This window comes from Aegilops tauschii, chromosome 7 (assembly GCF_002575655.3).
Source record: "Aegilops tauschii subsp. strangulata cultivar AL8/78 chromosome 7, Aet v6.0, whole genome shotgun sequence".
NCBI lineage: Eukaryota > Viridiplantae > Streptophyta > Magnoliopsida > Poales > Poaceae > Aegilops > Aegilops tauschii.
Window position 1 is genome coordinate 175,327,934 of NC_053041.3, and position 13,017 is coordinate 175,340,950.

The 13,017-nt window shown below is 47.9% G+C and overlaps 1 protein-coding gene across 2 annotated transcripts; it reads right to left on the reverse strand.

Annotated features, from left to right (window-relative positions):
- Positions 1 to 937: 937 nt before the first annotated feature.
- Positions 938 to 4,470, reverse strand: LOC109740880 (transcription factor TGAL3). Of its 2 annotated transcripts, XM_020299922.4 has the most exons (10): positions 4,311 to 4,470; positions 3,998 to 4,086; positions 3,769 to 3,836; positions 3,485 to 3,688; positions 3,302 to 3,397; positions 3,134 to 3,193; positions 2,245 to 2,322; positions 2,115 to 2,160; positions 1,660 to 1,931; positions 938 to 1,569 (listed from the first exon to the last, which is right to left on the reverse strand). In XM_020299922.4, the coding sequence occupies exons 1-10, from the start codon at positions 4,343 to 4,345 to the stop codon at positions 1,171 to 1,173; spliced, it is 1,347 nt and encodes a 448-aa protein (XP_020155511.1). In that variant the 5' UTR covers positions 4,346 to 4,470; the 3' UTR covers positions 938 to 1,170. The 2 variants fall into 2 exon arrangements, with proteins under 2 accessions (XP_020155511.1, XP_040252723.1); XM_040396789.3 differs by lacking the exon at positions 4,311 to 4,470 and having other exon boundaries at positions 3,998 to 4,301.
- Between the last annotated feature and the right edge of the window lie 8,547 nt (positions 4,471 to 13,017).

The window sequence follows — 13,017 nt, forward strand, 5'->3', positions numbered from 1 at the left end:
AATAACCGCAACCCTAACCATAACATAACACTAACCCTAACCCCAACATAAAAACACACATAACCCTAACCCTAGCATAGTATGAAGTAACCATACCAAATTAACAAAGAAACATAACATGATTCAACATAAATTTCCAAATCCAAGCCAAAACTAGGGTTTTCCCCAAACTAGCAAGATTTGAGCAAATGTGACAATTCCTATGGATGAAAACGAGGGGATCAGAGGAGATTACCTTAAGGGAAGGGTTGGCTTCGAAATCCACTGTCAAATACTCTGGATTTGCAAGATTTGAGAAAGATTTTAGAGGAGGGAGAGGGGAAGAGAGGAGGGCCGCAAGGCTAAGGGTTTGGGTGGGGGTGTGTGGGTGGGAGGGGAGAAAGGGTGGAGCCAGCCTAAGTGACACACAAGAAATGGGCGCTGCACATTACAAGTGTCACACCTAAACGCTAGGCGCCGCACATTACAAGTGTGGCGCCTATGCGTTGGGCGCTGCACGGCTGGCTGTGGGGCTGCCACGCTGGCCGGGCATGCGACCCTAAGACAATGGCGCTGCATAGTGCAATGCAGCGCCCAGCTGTCGAGTGCCACACAAAACGATCTGTTATGTGAAATTTTTTCAAGACCAGGTCAAATCATGATTTGATTTCGTCCTCAGATCAAATATGTGATTTCTGCCACTGGGCGGGGCGGGCCATCGTCGGCCAGGAACGACGACGAGTTTATCATGGCCGGTGGCCCAGCGCGCGCATAGCGCTGGATGGCCTGCATGCATGCCGCCGCCGGCCGAGAAGCCGACGAGCTGAACACCACCACAGGTAAAACATTACGTACGTGCGGCCAAAAAGAAAAAGTTGCACAGGTCAACACGAGCAGCCCGATCCAGGGGGCTGCAGACCGTAGATTGGAAGCAGAGTGTTCTTTCTACACCGACGTCTTTCCAATCAAGACTCCGGCCGGATGGATTAAGTTAGATAAACATTCCGCTACACTGCTAGTTGTCCGCTACTACTCGGCAGCAGCCATCCACAACGTCGCGTGTTACATATACTAGCTAGTTGTACGTACTCAAAATCTCGGAAGAATCCAATTCGCAGCTCAGCGAGCGGGCGTCTCCCTCTCATGGCGGCCCAACACCAACAGCCAGCCGATCGAACGTCGTCGCCGACGCTAGTCCCTCGGCCGCGCGAGCCACAGGGAGCTCAGCGCCCGGAGCCGGGAGAAGTAGTCGCTGATGACGAGAAGCGCGCGGGCGGCCTGCCGGGTCGTCAGGATCCGGTGCATCTGCTGCAGGGTCTGCTGCCTCAGGAGGTCGCCCTGCCGGAGGAAGTTCTCCAGCGTGCTCAGCTTCCCCATGGCGATGGCCATCTGCCCCATGTAGTTGGTCACGTTGCCGGCGCCGGCCAGCGGCCCGGCCCCCGCCGCCGCCGCGAGCGTCTCGGACAGCGCCTGCTGCAGGGCCTCCATCCCCTGCGACAGCGCGTCCTCCGCCTGCTGCGACGACTGCTGCAGGTTGCAGATGCCCATCAGCTGCTGGTCCGTCAGCGGCTCAAGGTGGCTGGCGAGTACCTGACCACGTCATCATCCCAGATTATCCATGGATGTCATATCAAGGTCGCTCAAGGTGAAGCACAGTCCGGGTTGCCATGAAGAACCTACCTTGAGGATCTCCGACGAGCGGAACCCGCCGAGCCACATGAAGAACCGCTCGGCGGGGCTCATCCACATGCCCGACAGGACGTGGAACACGTCGGACTTGGTCGCCAGGTTCTTGAGCCTGAAGAACTCGTCGTAGTGCAGCAGCACGGACTCGACGAGGATGCGCAGCTCGTCGTCGCCCATGTCCGCGATCACGGCCACCCTGAGGTTGTTGATGTGGCGCTGGTGGTCGTCGAGCCACCGCGCATACTCCAAATCGAACGCCAGGGCGCCTGCAAGACCCCAATTTTCTTCAGTTCAGATGGAGAAGCATGTAAAATTTGAAGCAGATGTAACAACATTACAGAACTGCATCGGCTGCAGAATCACTAGTGCAGCAGCATTTTCGAACCAGCGGCATGTAGATTGCGTTGTTGAATAAAAATGTGAGCACGGGAAATAGTACTATCATTTACCTCCGCTTGAGCAGTCACCGGAGCCACCACCGGCGATGAAGATTCCCTGTGATAAATGCCCAGGTGCTCAATCAATGACTATTGACCACAGACCGGTGTTCAAAATGCATACTGGCGTTGAAGGATTTACCTGCTGCCTTGCCCTCTGAAGCTCTTGCTCAAGGTGCGTCAGCTTGGATCGGCTGTTTTCCAGCTGCGCAAGGTAAGCCTTCAAACCGGAAAAGAAGAGGCTTAAATCGTCACGTTCGTGCATATGACCACAAGAACAAATTACATGAAACGATGCAGAGTGTTGTACTCCATGTAGATCAACATAGCAAAACCAAGACTCCCTCTAACAGGAAATTTTACGAGGTTTATTATGCTACAAATAGGTAATCAATAAAGTCAAAGCACAAGGAAAACTGGGATGACTCTGATTTTTCCTCGCAAAAAGAAAATCTCACTGATACTATGAATACGAACGGGATGAGCAAATTCAGAATGTGATGCTAGCTTTCCAAGAAAGATGCTACTACTATGATAGTATTCTTGCATCCTTCAAGTAGAAATGGTGGTGCCCACATTGACCATAAGAATATACTAATTGGAGTAGCAGTACTAGTACTATATGCTTAGGGAAATCCCTTCAAAAAATGCTTAGAAATATACTCCCTCCTTTCCTAAATATAAATATAAGTCTTTATAGAGATTCCATCATGGACTACATACGGATGTATATAGATGCATTTTAAGTATAGATTCCCCCATTTTGTTCCGTATGTGGTCCATAGTGGAATCTCGTCAAAGACTTACATTTAGGAACGGTGGGAGTAGTTCATATGCCGGAAAAGGAAAACACATTGTGCATATAAACAAGCAGCCCTACTGCTTTGGTACAATGGCGTAAGGAACGAGTTCGATGTCATCTGCTAAAAATGTACTGTGAGTGGCAACCAAATCCACGGATCACTTGGCCGCCGTTCTCTATTCGACAGAAACAAATGAATCGGACTACATAATGGGAGGGATCAGCTCACCTTCTTCCTGATGCGGCTTTTCCGGGCCGCCTCGCGGTTCTGCGCAAGCCTCCGTGCGGTCTGCAAATCATAGTCGCCGCTCATACGTAAGAAATACAACCACATTATCGTTTGCTACGCACAAGATCATATTTCATTGAGCCTCTGATTCATATGCATGTATGGTACCTTCTCATCTCCTGTTCTTTCAGAGGAATCGGCACACCCCACCCGTCGCTGGGAATGCGCCCCTCCGCCGGCGCCGGCGCCGCCGCCACCACCGCCCTGTCAACAACAACAGTAAACCGCATTACATGACGAGCAGGACGAGTTAACTGACCAAGAGCGAGAGGATATGAAGGGAGCGGGCACCATGAGGGCGTGGTGCTTGTCGCCGCTGTCGTCGAGGTCCGTGGAGGTCTCGGTGAGCGGGCTGGTGACGACGATGCCGGAGAGGGAGTCGCCCCAGTTCTCGAGCTGCTGCGCGGCCGCCCTCGGCATGCAGAACCGGCCGGCCTCCGCCGCCGCAAATGCCATTCCCGGCGCCGCCATGCCCAACGACCCCACTACTCCATGCTGCCACAATAATAGTCAAACACAAGATTGAAGAATCTGGACACGTCGCCCCCAGAAATGCTTGCAAGAAACCCACTCACCGGACTGGCGAGCGACGGGAAGTTGGCGACGGTGACGTTGCTGGAGGACTTGGAGCTGGGGTTGGGGCCTTCACAGTCACAGGGCCAAGCAAACGCATTCATCAGAAGGCGCACGCATAGATCCAATCCAAGAACAGGTCGAGGAGCAGGGTGAATAGTTCTTGGAACGCAAGCGGCAGCGGCGCGGGCGCCCCTTTCCGAACGAAAATAAAGGAGCGGCGCTACTCACTGCGGGGGTGGTGGAGGAGCTCGGGTGGGAGCTGCGCGGCGCCATCTCCGATGTGGTGGTGGTATCCAGCCGTGACGCCACGCTCCGCCCTGCAAGCAGCACGAGGGACGCGGCCACGGACGCGCGCAAGGCAACAAAGGGTTAGCGGGCGGGACGGGCCGGTCCAAGGGAGAAGACAGAGCTCGCAGCACAAGAGAACAAAGGACGAGCCAAGGCAGCTGCGAGCTTGGGTGGCCACTGGCAATAGTATAACTGCGCTACCGGACATAGGCGATCGCTTTCCCCGCCACTGTAGCCGCGTGGGTCGGGTTACCTGAAGACGTGGAAAGGCCCAGGGTGGTGATGCATCGGGGGAGGAGGCAGGGTCGACGACGAGGACGAGGACCACCGTCACCGCCGCCGCCGCCGGGAGCAAGCTGGGAGATGGATGGGGACTCGGACTGTTGATGAACACCAGCAACTGTTGCGTGGGCGTGGCGTGTGGTCATGGTGTGTCATGCGCATTGCCACTTATAATGGCGGGACGAGGAGGAGGAGGCGGGATTGGAAAGCCGTGCGAGAATTGAAGGGGGATAGGATCGGATGGAAATGAAAAGATATGATGATGATCCGGACGTGTCCATCGGTGAATGTCAGAGGGATCCATCTGTCCATCCATCGGTCCATTCTTTGGGTTCCATCGGAGATCAGGCGTCAATCAGCCGAGATGGCTTGGCAGGCAGGCAGCGCTATGGTGTAAGCTTTTGTATTCGAGCGCGTTTGCGTGTGCAGGGGGCTCCCGGCCACATGCGTCCATGGATGGGGCAGTGTAAAGGCTGTGGCCATCTTGAACTGAGGTCGTCGTACGCCTGTAGCTATTACGCCTATGCGTTGATGGTGACGGTAGTCGTAGGGGCAGGATTATAATAGGTTTGTAGCCATTGTTGTTTGGTCCTAGGTAGGGCGTAGTACTGTTGTAACTTCAGTTCTTCTTTGACTAGAACACAGTACGGCAGTGAGCACGATAAAAAGTGGGAGGGGGCACTTCAGCTATTCTACTCACCAAGTCAGGTTAGCTGTAATGTAACGCGCACTCTGCGCATATACATTAGCTTTCTTTCAAAAACCGAACTTAGTAAACTTTGATTAAGTTTATAGAAATATATATTTATCTACAATTACGGTATCAATATACATTATTCGATGCATCGTAAGATATATATTTTTATTATAGACATAGAGTTTCCTCTGTAAATTTGATCAAAGTTTATAAAGTTTGACTTTTATAAAGAATTATATGCAGCACATTAGAGCATCTACAGTCAGACTAGGCAAATTCAGGGCCGTCTGCCTGCAGTGACCGGTTGGTCCTCAAATTTACTCATCTGCATCCGGATATTTCATACTAGAAATGTTAAATCCATACAAAAGCATGCAAAGTATAAAATCTACGTACTCCGTAGATCATACAAAAGCAAGCAAATGATAAAATCCATGCTCTATCTGGTACCGGCGCTTCAGCATGAGCATAGCGTACGTGGTTATCTTCTGCCTAACCACGATGAAGCCGGAGAGCGTGGGAAGAGCGGCGGAGCGGGAGAGATGAGGTGGATAGGCTCGGGCTGGCGGCGCGAAGAGGGAGGAGGTGGATGGGTTAGGGTTGGGGGAAGCCGGACGGCTTAAATAGCCGGATTTGTCCTCGGGCGGCGAGTCGGAGCAAGGCCACGCGGCGTTTACACCCCCACCGAAGAAGACGTTCGTCGGACCGCCGGGTTTCCGGACGATTTTGCGTGGAACCCCATCGCTAGTCCGACGTGACGGACGCCCATGGAAGCCCTCATACTCACCCCATATTTAGATTGAATATAAAGGGTATCGATTAGCTCGGACGTTTGTGCTCCGTTTGAGACGCCGTCTGGGTTGATTTTTCGTAATCGAATAATAATCAGGCCATCCAGCCGGCCGTTGAGGCGGGTATGGGATGCACGGCTGTAGATGCTCTTAACACAAGGAGTAGTGTTTAGTGGAGTCGAAAATTGTTGCATGCATAGAGGGGGACTTCCTTGCTAGTCGTGGTGCAAACGGACCGCGTGGAATTTGTGAAGCTGATCATTGGTACGAGTGAGGACAAGTCGGCGCAGTTGGTGTTGGTGCAAGAGATTAAAACACTTCTCCAGGAAGGTAGAGAAATTTTGGTTAAGCATGTCAGGCGAGAGCAAAACTCTGTTAGTCATTTCTTGGCGAGCTTTCATGGAATAAATAAGCTCACTGCTATGTGGCTTCGCTTAGGACAGGATGTGGTTCCTGACGGTTGCAGTGCAGACACGTCCGCCACTTGATAATAAATTCTCTTTCGTCTTTCTCCTTGATAAAAAGAGAAATTTTACATGTAAGGAAATAGTTTTTTTTTCCTTTTGACAGGGAAATCATTTTACTGCTCAAACATACTCATGAGTAAGTCATTTACAAGCTTTTATTATAAAAAAATAACCCAAATGATAACGCCCACACGTGTGGCATATTTGCATATCGCCCACTCGCCTTGATTCACTTTGATTCTGTTTTGCACGAATCCTAAAGAAATCTGAGTGCCACGTAGGCATAGCATGCTGTGTGGGCGTTAGAGCGCTCGCCCACACGACCCGCAGTGCGCGGTTGCCAGCTGCGCCGTGTGAGCGAACCAGTTCCCGCCCACACAGTCACCAACCAGTCCACGCGCGTGAACTGCTCTTCGCCTACACGACGCTCGTACGGTGATAGATGGCAACTGCAGTTGCGCGTATGCAGCAACTAGGTAAACACACATGGCAACTATGATTCGTTGGTAGATGGCAACTGCAGTTGCGCGTACGTGGCAACCAGGTAAACACACATGGCAACTATGATTAACCATCCATGACAACTATGGTTGGACCACACGTGGCAACTAGGTGAACACACATGGCAACTATTTGTTTGACCACATGTGGCAAGTAGTTGATTACACACGGCAACTACCATAAATTAGATAAGGCAGTTAGAGTTAACCAAAACAGAGAGAGTTGCCATGCTTTTACAATTATATTTGCCATCCCGGATGGCAACTAAAGCATCATCCCGCGGGTTACTAACGTAGCTACGCCAGGACGTATGGGCATTTTTGCTTCATGCCACACGCTCGGGGTGTGATGAGTAGTACTTGTTGGGCGTGTGACACGAAGTAGCCGCGCGCACATATGTGGGCAGTTCTAATGTTCGTCCACACATGGTCCGTGTGGCCTGCCTCCTGCTTACGCTACACACGATGTGTGGACGGATGTCTAGTATGCCACACGTGTGGGCGTTATCAGCGTCCAAAATTAAACGTTAGGAGGCAATTTGCATGTCCAAACCCAAACTAGACCATGCACCTTCGGAAACAATTGACGTTGCAACACAAACTTAGTTATTATCGACGCTGAGAACCGTCAATCTTAGCGTCAAGTTACTTGTGAAATTCCTGCTTTTCAAATTTTGTAAATTGATATTACATATTTTTATGTCACCCACACTTCCTTAGAGGCCGCTCGTGAAACGCATTAGCCACCTCCTCCCGCTTGTTGCCGCTGGAGGACTGGTAGCACTACGGTGTAGAATGCGGAGGTTTGGCTCTCGGGAATATATTATCCCTAATGAAAAGGAAATTGCAAAATCAGTTAATGACTTGTTAGAAGTGGATAGAGACTTAGAATTAATTCGGAATATCACGGCTGTGAAACCTATGAATGAGTCAGATATTAATAATCTTGGGGTCACAGCGTTACACAACCTTTGTGAGGATCTTGTTCTCACTTCGGAGCTAGAGAATGAGGAGGAGGATATGGTTTCAGAGGGATATATGGCCGCTTTGTAGCCAGAGGTTATTACTCAGACTGCCTCGAGTCATGAGGACATTGAGACGATGCAGGATAAACCAAAACGATCCTCGAAGAGGAAGGTTTACCCTACATTGGTAGTCCGTACAAGTGCGACAGTCAAACAAAAGAAAAAAAATCATGATGAAAAATGAAAGGGGTCTTTCGGAATAGCAGAGGTCTAGCGGACTTGGTTAAAAGAAGGTTCCTTGCGGAAGTATCGATAGAACGTAAACTAGATTTTATGGCTCTACTAGAGACGGTTAGAGATAACTTTACGCCACAATTCCTCAGTACCATTTCAGGGATGGTTGAGTTTGACTGGCAGTGCTTGCCCCCAAGGGGTCGATCCGGTGGAATACTGATTGGGGTTAAGTGTGAGTCGTTAGAAGTGGCAAATGTGGTGTATGGAGATTTTGCCGTCAAATTTCGGGTGAGGTCGAAAATTGATCATTTCCGATGGGTACTGGTGGTTGTATATGGTGCAGCTCAACCTGAATTTAAGCCTGGTTTTCTCGTTGATCTGGTGAGAATCTGTGGTGATGAAAGGCTCCTATCCTTGGGGGGGGGGGGGACTTCAACATAATTAGAAGGCGAGAAGAGAAAAATAATGATAATTTCGATGAAAGATGGTCATTCATGTTTAACATGATTATTGAGAGTCTCGATTTGAGGGAGATTGACCTCACTAGGAGACAGTTCACGTGGGCAAATTCTTTGCCGATTCCAACATATGAGAAATTGGACAGGGTGCTCATGAGCGTAGACTGGGAGCAGAAGTTTCATTTATTTCTGATCATACACCGTTGCTGGTCGACTCAGGGGAAGCAACCCATGTGGGAAATATAAATAATTTCTCTTTCGAACTAGGATGGTTCAAGAGGGAAGGCTTCTGTGATCTCATTGCTACTGAATGGGCCAAGGAGTGTAGTGGTATCTCCAATGTTGATAGATGGCAAAATAAAATTAGACACTTGCGCCAGTTCTTGAGGGGCTGGGCCAAGAATCATAGTGGATAGAAAGAGATACTTATAAAACTCATAAATGAGTCAGCTTGAGTCTAACCTTCTTAATGTGTCGGATCGGACTGTTAAGAGCGAGGCTGAGCAGAAATTGCGAGCTCTTCTTAGAGAAGAATAGATGAAATGGGCTCTCAGAGCCAAGGTGACAAAGGTCGTCCAAGGTGATGACAACACCCAGTTCTTCCACATGATAGCAAATGGGAAGGATAGAAAGAAGAAAATTATCCAACTAGAATAGGACGAGGGTACGATTGTAGGGCATGAGAACCTAAAGTTGTACATCTCCAACTTTTAGAAGAAGCTCTTTGGGGCCCCCGAAGATAGTTTTGTATCACCACGGCAGAAGATAGAGAGAGAATGAAAGTCATTCCCTATGCCTCAGCCATAGGTTCTATAAAGCATGCCATGCTGTGTACCAGACCTATTGTGTACCTTGCCATGAGTTTGGCAAAGGGGTACAATCAAGCTTCAAAATATCGGATATCGGGTCCGTATTGGTTTGGCTTTGACATATCGGATGTCGGATATCGGGTGATATATCGGACGATATGTAGATATATCAGTCTCTAGTTTTTTTCATTATTCTTGTTCAAAACATTTTTTAGTAAAAGAAAATGTATGATGTCAATGCTTTAACATAGCACTGTTAGATTCCTAGTTTATCGATTTGTTTATTAAGAAACTACTAAGGAAAGATTCACAAAATCCTTACTCTATGATTAAAAACAGTACAATATATATGCATTTGTATGGAACATTGTGAATGATTTTGATAATATATAATGAAGTTGTAAATGCACAATCTTATTTCACTGCTATTCAATAAATAATTGTTGTCATCTACGTATCGTTCTATATCGCTGGACATATCGGGCTAGATATCGGCCATAACACTCGATATTTCGGTCCATATCGGATGATATGTTGGAAAATGATATTTGCAAAATGATATGTTATGTTGATATCGGTGGAGCCCCAAAAGTGATATATCGGTCGTATCGGCCTAGATTTAAAAGCTTGGGTACAATAGTGATCCAGGAGTAGATCACTGGACAAAGGTCAAAATTATCCTTAGGTACCTAAAAAGGACTAAGGAAAGTTTCTCGGTTATGGAGGTGACAAAGAGTTCATCGTAAAGGGTTACGTCGATGCAATCTTTGACACTAATCCGGATGACTCTGAGTCTCAATCTGGATACATATTTAAAGTGGGAGCAATTAGCTAGAGTAGCTCCGTGCAGAGCATTATAGACGTAGAAATTTGCAAAATACATACGGATCTGAATGTGGCAGAACCGTTGACTAAACCTCTCTCACAAGAAAAACATGATCACACCTTAGTACTCTTTGGGTGTTAATCACATAGCGATGTGAACTAGATTATTGACTCTAGTAAACTCTTTGGGTATTGGTCACATGGCGATGTGAACTATGGGTGTTAATCACATAGCGATGTGAACTAGATTACTGACTCTAGTAAACTCTTTGGGTATTGGTCACATGGCGATGTGAACTATGGATGTTAATCACATGACGATGTGAACTAGATTATTGACTCTAGTGCAAGTGGAAGACTGAAGGAAATATGCCCTAGAGTCAATAATAAAGTTATTATTTTATATTTCCGTATTCGTGATAAATGTTTATTATTCATGCTAGAATTGTATTGATCGGAAACCTAAATACATGCGTGAATACATAGACAAACACTGTGTCCCTAGGGAGCCTCTACTTGACTAGCTCGTTGATCAAAGATGGTTAAGGTTTCCTAACCATGGACATGAGTTGTCATTTGATAACGGGATCACATCATTAGAAGAATGATGTGATGGACAAGACCCATCCGTTAGCTTAGCATATTGATTGATCAGTTTTATTGTTATTGCTTTCTTCATGTCAAATACATATTCCTTCGACTATGAGATTATGCAACTCCCGGATACCGGAGGAATGACTTGTGTGCTATCAAACGTCACAACGTAACTAGGTGATTATAAAGATACTCTACAGGTATCTCTGAAGGTGTCTGTTGAGTTGGCATAGATCGAGATTAAGATTTGTCACTCTGAGTATCAGAGAGGTATCTCTGGGCCCTCTCGGTAATACACATCATAAGCTTGCAAGCAAACGAGTAAGGAGTTAGTCATGAGGTGATGTATTATGGAACGAGTAAAGAGACTTGCCAGTAACGAGATTGAACTAGGTATGAAGATACCGACGATCGAATCTCGGGCAAGTAACATACCGATGGATAAAGGGAATTACGTATGTTGTCATAACGGTTCGACCGATAAAGATCTTCGTAGAATATGTAGGAGCCAATATGAGCATCCAGGTTCCGCTATTGGTTACTGATTGGAGAGGTGTCTCGGTCATGTCTACATAGTTCTCGAACCCGTAGGATCCGCACGCTTAACGTTCGATGACGATATTGTATTATATGAGTTATGTGATTTGCTGAGCGAATGTTGTTCGGAGTCTTGGATGAGATCACAGACATGACGAGGAATCTCGAAATGGTCGAGAGGTAAATATTGATATATAGGACGATAGTATTCGGACACCGGAAGTGTTCCGGGTACTTATCGGGTCATCGAAAGGGGTTTCGGGCACCCCCGGCAAAAGATATGGGCCTTATGGGCCAATAGGGGAACGCACCAGCCACAAGGGGCTGGTGCGCCCCACATATGGGCCGTCCAGGGATGGAGAAGGAAAGGGGAAGGGAAAAAGGCAAGTGTGGATTTGGATTCCCATTTCCTTCTCTCTCCCCGCCTCTTTCCTTCCCCCTCCGTCAAATATGGCAGGGGCGCAGGGCAAGGAAGCCCAAAGGGGGCCGGCGGCCAGCCCTTGGGCGCCTCCTGGCCTCTCCCTCCCTCTCCCACCTATATATATGGGAGGAGGGGGCGCCTAGAACACACAACATCAATTGTTAGCTGTGTGCGACGCCCCCCTCCACAGTTTACACCCCAGACATATTTTCGCGGTGCTTAGGCGAAGCCCTGCGCGGATCACTTCACCATCACCATCACCACACCGTCGTGCTGACCGAACTCATCTACTTCCTCGACATCTTGCTGGATCAAGAGGACGAGGGACGCCATCGAGCTGAACGTGTGCAGAACTCGGAGGTGCCGTACGTTCGGTACTTTCGGAGCTAGAAGAAGTTTGACTACATCAACCGCGTTGTCAAACGCTTCTGCTTTCGGTCTACGAGGGTACGTAGACATAATCTTCCCATCGTTGCTATGCATCTCCATGGATAGATAGCGTAGAAATTTTTTTGTTTTCCATGCAACGTTTCTCAACAATGGCATCATGAGCCAGGTCTATGCGTAGATGATATGCACGAGTAGAACACAAAGAGTTGTGGGCGGTGATAGTCATACTGCTTACCACCAACGTCTTATTTTGATTCGGCGGTATTGTGGGATGAAGCGGCCCGGACCAACCTTATGTGTCCACGTACATGAGACCGGTTCCACCGACAGACATGCAAGTAGTTTTGCATAAAGGTGGCTGGCGGGTGTCTGTTTCTCCTAGTTTAGTTGAATCGAATTTGACTACGGCCGGTCCTTGAAGAAGGTTAAAACAACAAACTTGATGAAACACCGTTGTGGTTTTATGTGTAGGTAAGATCGGTTCTTGCTAGAAGCCCGTAGCAGCCACGTAAAACTTGCAACAACAAAGTATAGGACATCTAACTTGTTTTTGCAGGGTATGTTGTGATGTGATATGGTAAGACATGATGTGATATACGTTATTGTATGAGATGATCATGTTTTGTAAAAGTTATCGGCAACCGGCAGGAGCCTTATGGTTGTCTCTTTGTTGTATGAAATGCAAACACCATGTAACTGCTTTACCTTATCACTATGCGTTAGCGATAGTTGTCAAAGCAATAGTTGGTGAGACGACCACGACACAACGATGGAGATCAAGGTGTCGAGCCGGTGACAATGGAGATCATGACGATGCTTTGGAGATGGAGATCAAAAGCACAAGATGATGATGGCCATATCATGTCACATATTTTGCTTGCATGTGATGTTTATCTTTTATGCATCTTATTTTGCGTAGTACGGCGGTAGCATAATAAGATGACCCCTTAACTAAATTTCAAGGTATAAGTGTTCTCCCTGAGTATGCCC

What these genes read in the sequence shown, in the direction of transcription:
- LOC109740880 (XM_040396789.3), bottom strand. Translation starts at nt 4,265, where the DNA reads ATGTCCGGTAGCGCAGTTATACTATTGCCAGTGGCCACCCAAGCTCGC. An exon ending in TTCAGAGGGCAAGGCAGCAG is followed by an intron (nt 2,161 to 2,244) that starts GTAAATCCTTCA and finishes CATTTATCACAG; the next exon opens with GGAATCTTCATCGCCGGTGG. An exon ending in GCTCGTCGGAGATCCTCAAG is followed by an intron (nt 1,570 to 1,659) that starts GTAGGTTCTTCA and finishes TGACGTGGTCAG; the next exon opens with GTACTCGCCAGCCACCTTGA.